Genomic DNA, 10835 nt, shown 5'->3' with positions numbered 1-10835 from the left:
TTTGTTACCTTGTCAGATTAGTGAACTATACAGTGTTACTGTTTAAGTCAGTGGAGTGTGGGTTTGTTACCTTGTCAGATTAGTGAACTATACAAGTGTCACTGTTTAAGTCAGTGGAGTGTGGATTTGTTACTTTGTCAGATACACGCTAGAGAGATCTGGGCCTAGATCTCTCATCTGAGATTCTAAATTCACAAAGTTCTAAAGCCATTTTTGAGGGGTGTGTGTGGTATGTGTGCTGGTCTTAAAGTAGATGGCAGGGACATCTTACCTAAGCTGTGAGGCTGTCTTCATACGGAGAAATATGCTTGCTTTCAGGATGGAGCCTGCAGCCCAGGCAGCACATTTCCCATCTATAACCTAGAATCTACATCTCTAAAGCATAACTCGTTCTAGGAGGCCAAGATACGGGACAGCAGGCCTGATAAACCTGAAGCTAGATGTCCTCTTTCTTCTCATACCTCTTTATTGTTGAGTTCTAGAACAGCCAGTCCAACCAGTGCTCCCACACACTTCGAGTTGAGTTCCAGGGCTCTACTGAATGCTAGTCGAGCTTTTTCCAGTTTGTTAAGTTTGACAAAGCAATGGCCCATTCCTAAACGAACTTCAGCTAAAAAATAAAATCAAGTCATTTGTCCTGTCAGTCTAGGATACTTTAAGAGTTTAATTTCCAGTGTCTGGACTCTTTAAGACCTGTTAGCCTACCACAAACCTGATTTCATTAGCAGTTAGACCATATCATTCTAATCATTCTCCCCTCTTATGGGTACCTCTCACTATACCAAAGAATATCTATAATAATGGCATTTTTCTTACCTTATAGTACCTGCTGCAGTAAACCACCAACACTGGCTCCATTTCTACTTAAAAAGTATTATGTGTATGTGTGTACACATACGAATGTGAGTTCATATACTCTGGTGCATGCATGAATAACCTTACTATTTAAATAGCGAATAAACCCCTCATCAAGACTTTCAGTCTATGTCTGAGCACACAGAGCTGGTGTCATTCATTTGAGCTATGCTCATACAATCTACCTCATTTCAAGGTAGTAGCAGAACACAAACATGTCCTCCCTAAGGCTACACACCAGTGGTCATGGGATTCTTTCTCATCTATTTGAAGACACCATGACAGTACCATCTCTCATTTTTCCTGCATTATAATATTTTCTTCTCTGGACCATTCTCAGCCATATTCAAACATTCTACCATCTTACAGAAAAGTCTCTTGATTCCATTTCCTTTCTGGCTGCCAGCCCACTGCTGTTCTTCCAGGCAACAGACTCCCCGATCGATCAAACACATGCTGCCTCTAATTCCTGTCTTCTGTTTCCTCTGGCACCCACTAGTGAGGTGCCATGCCCACTACTCCAGTAAGATGATCTAAGCATGGTCACTGGTGATTTTCATTCCGCTCATCTCACTGGCCTAACCATACAAGAGAGAGTCTATCACCCTTGCAGAATGGTTCACATTTGGCTTCAAGGACATTACTTTGAGGCTTTTGTTTTTCCTCCTTATCTCTGGCTACTCCTTAGGCTGCTTTTCCAAATCTTCTATTTCCCTAATCTTTATACTTTAGAGCAGCTTTTCTGAACCTGTGGGTTCTGATCACTTTGGGGTCACAGGACCTTTACAGAGGGGTCACTGAAGACCATCAGAAAACACAGATATTTGAATTACAATTCGCAACAGTAGCAAAATTAGCTATGAAGTAGCAACTAAAATAACATTATGGTTGGGCCACCGCAGCATGAGGAGCTGTGTTAGGGGTGGCAGCATTTGCAAGGCTGAGGAGGGCTGCTCTAGAGTGTCCCAGGGCACTTTCCTATCTACACTTACTTCCCTCCTGTCCTCATGCACTACTGGCTTTTACCATCAATACATTGGTTTCCAAGTTAATCTGTTCATCACAGACTTCTTTCATGAACTCCAAGGTAGAAGTCTTCCCACGAGTACCTCAGACAGGTATCCAATCTTTTCATGCCTAACCAAGTTTCTCTTGGACTGTTTTCCAAATGTAGTAAAATGTAGCTCCACTCTTAAAATATGTTCAGCTTTTGATTCTTGCTCTTTTTGCTTCACATATCACACCAGCTCTCCTTCCAAAATACGAGACTGTGATCATATGCACCACCCACTGTTATCTCCTCAGCTGTGAACTTGAATCGTCTGTGACCTGCACACTTGCAAGAATCTTCTCCCTGGTTCATGTGCCTCTGCCCTTACCTATTCACTCACCTCCACTCTTGACTCTAGCTCAGTGGCACTCTTTCTTAAAGTTTTATGTGCATTGGTGTTTTATCTGCATATATGTCTGTGTGAGGGAGTCAGGTCCCCAGGAACTGAAGTTACAGTTTTCAGCTGCCATTTGAGTGTAGGGAATTTAGTTCTCTGGAAGAGCAGCCAGTGCTCTTAACTCCAGAGAGAGAGCTGAACTCCCTCTCCAGCCCCTCAATGGTACTCTTAAGCACAAGTCAGATCACACATTCTTCTACCCAAAAACCCTCCAGGGGTTCCCATTTCTGTCAAAAGCTTGAAGTATCTAATACAAACTCAAATGCTCGACATGAAAAGCATTGGGGGCAGCATCTTTGATCTCATTTCTTACGGCTTTCTACCCATTTTTGTTCTGGATACACTGGCCTCCGTGGTATTTCACAAGTTTGCCCAGCAGTTTTCTGAGGACCTTTATACCCACTGTGCTTTTCCCAGGACGATACTCTCCCATATGTCTACGTGACCCGTGGCAATTCTAGCACTTTATATCCCTGGTAAATTTTCCTGGCCACCCTTTGTAAGTAACTCTTCAATGCTTTCATAGACCTATTTTGCTTCAAGTTCTCAACCTTCCACAGTCTCTGTGTTTCTTATTTAATTCATTGGAAGGTGAATTACATGAGCAGGCAGAAACTTATCTTTTGGTTCATTGCTGCATTCTCTGCATAGAACAGTGCCTGGCACATAGTTGATACACAACAAAAATATACTAAATGAAAAATATTTGGGAAGAAAAGTAGCACAGGTCAAAATATAATATGATCTGCCATTCAGGTTTTAAATCAAGCACCAAGGAAAAATAATCTTGGGGGGGTTAGCAGTGGGGCAAGGCAGATGATAGGTGTCTTCCTCCATCCTTTTCCATCTTATTTATCCATTCAGAGTCTTTCAACCAAACCAGAACTCACTAATTCTGGTGTGTGTAGTTAGCTGGCTTGTGCCAGCATCCCATCTCAGCCTTCTGAGTGCTGGGATTACAGATGGCTACTACACTTGCCTGACTTTTCAATAAGAGCAGGGGATTCAAATTCCAGGCCTCACTCTGGGGTAGCAAGCACTTTATCCACTGAACCATTTCCCCAACCCCAGAACAAAATAAGTTTGATCCTGTCATTTCATTACTCCTAAGGTATCTTTTTATAACCAATTTTCAATATTTTAAGTTGTATCATAAACAGCTTAGAATTAAAAGCCCTCCTACCTGGACATCCTGGGTTAGTGCGCAATGCTTTTTTATAGTAAGCCAGAGCGCCTCTGTAATCCTTCTTGTTGAATGAAATACAAGCTTTCCCTATGGTTATTTAAAGAAACAAACATTGTTGATTAAAGAACATACATTTATTATGCTTTACATTAATTTATAGCTCAGTAAGGAATACTTGAAAATAGTGAATTATCATATTAAAAACGTGTTTTCCATAGGTAGTGCAATATTTTAGTCCTAAAAGTCTTTATGTAAAATAACAATATAAATAACTACCTTGTAGTTATTCTATGAAGAGATTATTTATTGACTCTTTGGAAGCAAACAATAACTTATTCTACTTTGCTTCTGATTGCTGTGACAAACACCAGGACCATAACAACTTGGGGAGGAAAGGGCATATTTTAGCTCACAGTTTAGTCTGTCATGAAGGCAAGTCAGGACAGGAACTCAAGCAGAAACCTGGAGGCAGAAACTGAAGCAGCGGCCATGGAGGAGTGCTGTTTCCTGGCTTGCTCCTTCTGACTTGCTCAGCCTGCTTTTTTTATACCACCCCAAACTGTCTCCCCAGGGGTGGCACTGTTCCAGTGTGTCAGACCCTCCTCTATCTATTATCATTCAAGAAAATGCTCTACAGGCTTGCCTACAGGTAATCTGATAGAGGCTCCTTTTCCTACCTCATTCCACCTTGGGTCAAATTGATAAAAAACTTACCAGGACTCTCTATACAGACATATATACACATACTAGCTTATTATATTTATACATATTATAATATATACTTATGCACTATACACACACACAAAACACATTTCTCTCTCTCTCGCTCTCTCTCTCTCTCTCTCACACACACACACACACACACACACACACACACACACACACAAAATAGAAGCTCCCAGTCAATGATGACCAACTAGAACCTAAGGTCCCTGCTGAAGATCACTCACCAAGAAGGGCTGGAATATTGTTTGGAGACTGGTTAAGTACAAAATGAAACTGTGCGTCAGCTTGGTCCATTTTGTCACCCTCAAGCAGGCAGAAGCAGGCTCTTCCCAACAAATGGTTCTGTAATGTACAAGTTTTACTCAGACTAGAGATAATTTACCATCCACAGTGGCTGGGAGCTCAGCACTCCTCTGTAAGTGACCAGAGGAGCTGGCTACTAGTAAGAATCTTTAAGTACAAATGAGAAGCCTACCCTGAAATGCAACTCTGTGCCTAAGACAGCAACAAGACAAAGGTGACAGCAACAAGACAAAGGTCACAGTCCTTAAAACCTGCTTGAAACTGACCCAAGATCCTGGGAATATGGATTCAACATGTACATATACACTAAATTTGCCCAAATATAACAGTTTATGGACTAACGCGATTCTAATTTCAATAATTCTTCTTTTTTGACTGTATCAACAATTATTCTAGTAAGAACTCTTTCACAAAGAATCTGCTACACACATTTTGCTTTCATGTGGTATTCTGTGCTCTTGTAAATTGAAACAAATTTGATTTACCTGATCATACATAATAATTTTATCAGCCATTGTATATAACAAAGTTGCCTGCGTGATAAGATCCTTCTTATTGTCTTTGTTCTTTTCCTTCCGAGCCTGTTGTACATAGTAGGCTGCCAATGTATCCAAGCAAGTCATCTGGTCTTTCTCGTGATCTCGGTAGTCCAAATTGCCATCTATCCGTGCTGCCTCCAGCAGCTTCACAAACTCTTCTGTTTTCCCTTGCTTGTAGTATTCCAGCTTTAGGCAAAGGATGAAATTAAAATCACTAAACACATGTCCACACACATAACAACACAAATGTTTATAGAACCTTTATTTGTAATAGTAAAAATGGGAAGCCAAATTAACAAGTGAATTAATAAAATAGCTGTGGTATATTTCTGTGATGCAAAGAAGTGAACTATTGACAGCAATTACAAAATAAATCTCAAATTAATTATGCTAAAAGAAGCTTGTCTCCAAGAAAAAAAAAAAAAAAGGATAGATAATGTTGGTCTCTGGCCTCCACATGCATACACAAGGGCAACATACATCAGATGCATATAGCATATATACTAACCTCACCCCCAGTATGGAATGAGCAGAATTCTAGCATGCTACAAGAGACCCTGTCTCCAAAACAACAAAACTCACTTAGGCTCTAGTTTTGCCTCGACGGAAAATTATCAATGACTTTGGGACAGATTATTAACTTCCTAGGCATATGCTTCATAGATAATATAAAAGGAATATCTACTCTATATTAACTACTGTCTATAGGTCACATAGCATGTCAGGAGCTACACACATTTCCTCTGATCCTTACAACTACCTAAGGAAGTCAGTACTAACTTTGCATAGTTTTGAGGAAACAGCCTCAGAAGTTAAGAGTATTGTTTAAGGACAAACAGCAGTCATGTTGGAACTTGACCAAAGTCTTCTTTAATCCCAAGACTAGTTTCCTCAACAGGAGCCCAATCTACAGAGCTTTATCAGTTTACTCTATCAGTACCAACTCTATCCATTAATAATAGGATCAATGGCTTGATCTCCAGGGAATAGGAAAAGTTGACTGTTCTGGCAAAAATGGCAAAGTCCATTAGAAGAAATACTTTTTTGTATATCCACATGTGGATGGAAGACATTTTGTTGCTGTTGTTGTACTTTTTTTTTTTTTGGAAACAGTTTCAATATGGAGCCTAAACTAGCTTCAAACTTGCAAATCCCTCTGCCTCAGACTCTGAAATGCTGGCTTTTAGAAGTATGCTACTGAACCCAGCTGGTAAGATTCTCTTAGAGTAGACATTTTAGAAAACAGAAACACAGACACACAGAACTACAATAAAATGAGTGTCTGCAGAGCAAAGGAGTCAACAGAGTGACAGAGATGGCTTATAGAATGGAGAAAATCTTCGCCAGCTATTCTCCTAACAGAATCCATCTCTAGAATACATGAAGAACTCAGAAACCAACCATCCAAAAACCAAACACAAAAACAAATAAGCCAATCAACAAGCAGGCCAATGACATGACAGATGCTTTCCAAAAGGCTAAGTACAAACTAAGTCCATGAAAAATGTTCACTATCTTTAGTCATTAGGCAAGTGTGTATGAAACGTACTGTGTGCTGGGCATGGGAACATAAACCTCCTACTACTTGGGAGGCGAAGGCAGGAAGATCAAGAGTTCAAGGACAGCCTAGGACAAATAGCTGGTTTGAGGCCAGCCTGGACTACATGAAATTCTGTTTCAAACAACAATATCATCCCAGACAACAACAGTAAGTAAACCAGAGGATGGAAAGAGGGCTCAGCAGTTAAGGGCAGCAAGGATGGGGGTTTGGTTCCCAGCACCTGAATGGCATCTAACAACTGTCTATCCCTCCAGCTCTAGGGGGGGTCTAATACTCTCTTTGGTCTCTGAAGGCATCAGGCATACATGTGGTATACAAGAATACACAGAGGCAAAGCACTCTTACACATAAAATATGAATAAATCTTTAAAAACAAAACAAAAAAACTCCAAAAAATAAATCAAAATTTAAAAAAGTTGAGATTCTACCTTACCCTACTAAAAATGGCTATTACCAATAATAACAACAATAACAAATGTTGACAAGGATGAGGAAAATCAGTAGGGAAGTTTCTCATGGTCTAAAAGTAGGCCGACCATATGACCCTCCTATACCACTCCCAGTCTTAAATCCAAAGGAAAAAGTCAGCACATATAAACACTACCTGCACATCCACATTCAGTGTGGCACTGTTCACAATAGCCAGGCTATGGAATCAGTGTAGGTGCCCATCAACAGGTGAATGGTAAATATACTATACATGTAAGAGAGTTTTACCTAGCCATAAAGAATGAACCATGTCAGTTTCAGGAAAATGGATGGAGCTAGAGGACATATACAAAACTCTAAGTATGGTATAAATTTTTCTTTTTACATATGAGCTGGAATTGAGAAAAGAAAAAGAAAAAACTCCTCAACGTAGATGGATTAGAGCAGGGTATGGGGGTGAGGGGGCTTAGGAGGGTGAACATGACCCAACACACAATATATGCATATAAAGAAATCCATTAATAGGTATAATGTGCACTAATGATTACATATATATTTTTAAGATTACCTGGAAGGCTGGGCAGGAAGACGGTCAAGGCCAGCTGGGGAACTTAGTGAGACTCTGCCTCACAATAAAAGGTAAAATCAAAGCTGGGGTACAGCTTAGAAGATGAGTGTTTGTCTAGTTTTTTTTCTTTTTTTTTTTAGATTTATTTATTTATTATATGTAAGTACACTGTAGCTGTCTTTAGACACTCCAGAAGAGGGCGCCAGATCTCCTTATGGATGGTTGTAAGCCACCATGTGGTTGCTGGGATTTGAACTCTGGACCTTCAGAAGAGCAGTCGGGTGCTCTTACCCACTGAGCCATCTCACCAGCCCTTGTCTAGTATTTTTAAGGACCTAGATCCAATCCATAGCATAACTGAGCAGAAAATGTGCCCAATTCTAAACCTACTGCTCTGACCACCAAGGTAATATTAGGAATTTCTTATGTATCTTTATATGAACGCCACTTGTGGCATACCAGTTTAGGAATAGTGAGTATAGTTTATCTTACAATTTCTCACAAAAAAAAAGGCCAAGGAGTAGAGTGTCTTAAATTATAGGTTCCCACACTGGATTTGCTGAGACTTTCTAGTAGCATTCATATTATGAAGGCAGGAACAAATATGACAAAAAACGTGATACCGAGATAAATTTCACTGCAAAAGGGCCTTTTCTACATTAGCTTGGAGCCTAATCACCTTCCAGAATGTTTTAGAAGAAATGTTATGGAAATTAATGTTTATTCCGTCTATCTATACATAAGCTAAGCTTCACTGAATTACTACTAAGTAATTAAAACCTCAGTATGGAGAACTATTTACCTTAAATGAATCTTTCGCCTTTATCAACAGATAATTTACCAGTAGAGCTGTAGTTAGGAAACCGACCTTACTGTTCCATCAACGAGAACATAACCACTGTCCGTGAGAGCGTGCACAGCCCTCGCTGTCCTGGAACTCAGAGACCGACCTGCCTCTGCTGCTACTAATTTTCATACAGATGATTTAATTATGCACAACTGAATTCATCATGTTGGCTATTGCTGTACTTGAAAACCAAAATCCTATGTTTTCTTAGTTAACAGAAAAATCTGCTCTAGGAATACTGACCGCCAAGGCAATCCATATGTGCAGCTGTGTGTGCTCCTGCTTCAGGATGCTGATAACTTCGTCTCCCTCCGGTAACTGATCGAAGTCAAGTTCAATGACCTAAAACAGAGAATAAGCGTTTCCTTTCCTTTTTAAATCCACAATTTCTCTCTTCTGCATGTTTTGAATACTCATCAATGCCCATACACAAAGGGTATGTACTCACTTTCAATGGAGTGAACTAATTAATACATGTTCCTATTTAGGAAACACATGGCAAATAGGTTGTAGTCTGGTTTGGTCAAAGCATAGAAAAGCAGACAAATCCTGTTGGTCGTTCTTCACATTGCTAAAACTATAAAATTCCCAACGGCTTGCTTACTCAAAACCAAAATGAATCCTTGTACAAGCCATAAGCCAATGAAACACTTATGCCATAGGTCTGAGACCTTGAGAAACTCGATACCAGAGGACAGGCAAAGTTGAATACCAACGTACACTTAAATCACGGAGGCAGTATCGTGTGTCACATACATGCCTAAAATGTGGGCACCAAAAATTAGAAGAAAAATATTCTGGACTGTATCCAAGACCACCATAGTTTATAAATGAATTCTACCTCGACCAAAAATAAAAGTGTGTAAAATCTAGTCTGACTGAAGCAAAGCTGGAGCTTTATTCAGACAAACCGCATGCCATGGATGAAAGTGGGTCGTTGCCACCAGCACACTGGAGCGGCTAAATCTCGGGCCCCTTATCTCTCTGAGAGAGCTGTGTTAACAGTGTGCCTGGACAGACTGTTCTTCCACGGCATTAAGAGCCGTCTCTTAATACCCGGGGAGATTTAAAATAAATAAATAAATCGCAAGTTGGAGCAGCAGGTAGCCCCGGGGCACGGACTCCCCTCTGTAAGAGGTGAGGTTTACTCGGCGCTCACACCCCTGCGCCCCGGAAGACAGCCGACTGTCAACAAGGAGCAGGCTGCAGGCGAACTTTCCCGAAGTCCTTGCAGCCAGAAAGGTGACCAGCTGAGTGGTGCCTGGGCCGAGGAGCTCGGCTGCGGCTCTCCCCTCCAAACACCAAGCGGAGCAAAGTAGGCGCTGGGATCGTCCAAGTTCACAGCCCTCCCCGGCTCCGCACTCCGCACCCACCTCGTCAGTATCCCGGAGGGGAATCTCGATGGAGCCCCGCGACATGGTGAGCTCTGAAAGCAGGCGCTTCTCACCCCGCCGCTCGACAGATCGCAGTCCCGGCTTCCAGCCTTGCAGAGGTTACCACACCTCACACCCAGCGGAGCTGCCGGAGACCAGCTTCTCCTCCGCTGTCGGCCGCTGAAACAACGAGCTTCAGACCGCGACCTGCCACTTCCGGAGGCCCCGCCCCCTGTCCCGGAAGCACTACCCCTAGGGCGTGTCCCACGCGAGCTCCGCCCGGCGGGCGGCTCTGCTGCGTCCTTCTTTGGAAAGACTGATAGTCCCGAGGTTGTCGTTGTGTCAGCCGTAGGTGACCGTGCGCCTTCGGGAACGCGGCATCTACCGCTAAGTAGTCCAAACCGAGCTCCTCACAGACCCGCGCCGGGGCGGGGAGCGGCGGTGGTGAGGCGAAACCACTCCTCTGTGGGCCGGGCCTCTGGTGACGAATTCTATGGGCGGTGCCTTGCCTCTTTCGGCCACCTAAGCTTCTTGGGGAATAATTCCATCTTTTATCAGCTATGCAGTCGTTTTGTGTTGTCCCAGCCAGTTTGTGCAAGTCACACTGGTGATATCGTTGTGACTAGTTTAAATACACATAATCGGTGAATTCTGAAGTTATGGTAATAATGCACGGATTATTATTTTTATTTGTTGCATTACATATTTGTATATGGATACACGCGAGCGAGTGTGGCTAATGGAGGTCAGGGGACATCTTGTGGGAATCAGTTTTCTCCTACTCTGAAGGTCTTAGGGCTCGAACTCAGACAGCGTTGGAGCCAGGCAACTTCTTGCGGACCCTGTTTATTTTTTGAGATATTCTGTAACCCAGGTTGACTCAGCCTTCTGACTGTTGCGGTTATTGGCATACGCTTGGGCACCTGGCTTTTATATAATTCTTTATGTACTTATGTTTCTTTAGGAGCACAATGAAAAAGAACCGCTAGGTTTGATTTAA

At 41.9% G+C, this 10835-nt stretch overlaps 1 protein-coding gene across 1 annotated transcript in view; it reads right to left on the bottom strand.

Moving 5' to 3' along the window:
* Nucleotides 1-10069, bottom strand: part of Ctr9 (CTR9 homolog, Paf1/RNA polymerase II complex component) — a 29722-nt gene extending 19653 nt beyond the window's left edge. The window contains exons 1-6 of the mRNA XM_021193711.2: nt 9836-10069; nt 8706-8804; nt 5004-5243; nt 4440-4557; nt 3487-3576; nt 462-610 (exon numbers count right to left, since the gene is read on the bottom strand). Of these exons, the coding sequence (XP_021049370.1) occupies nt 462-610; nt 3487-3576; nt 4440-4557; nt 5004-5243; nt 8706-8804; nt 9836-9880 (741 nt within the window). The 5' untranslated portion in view covers nt 9881-10069. The remainder of the gene's footprint in view (nt 1-461; nt 611-3486; nt 3577-4439; nt 4558-5003; nt 5244-8705; nt 8805-9835) is intronic.
* Between the last annotated feature and the right edge of the window lie 766 nt (nt 10070-10835).

This window comes from Mus pahari, chromosome 1 (genome assembly GCF_900095145.1).
Source record: "Mus pahari chromosome 1, PAHARI_EIJ_v1.1, whole genome shotgun sequence".
Lineage (NCBI taxonomy): Eukaryota > Metazoa > Chordata > Mammalia > Rodentia > Muridae > Mus > Mus pahari.
This window is presented reverse-complemented; position numbering and strand designations above follow the sequence as displayed.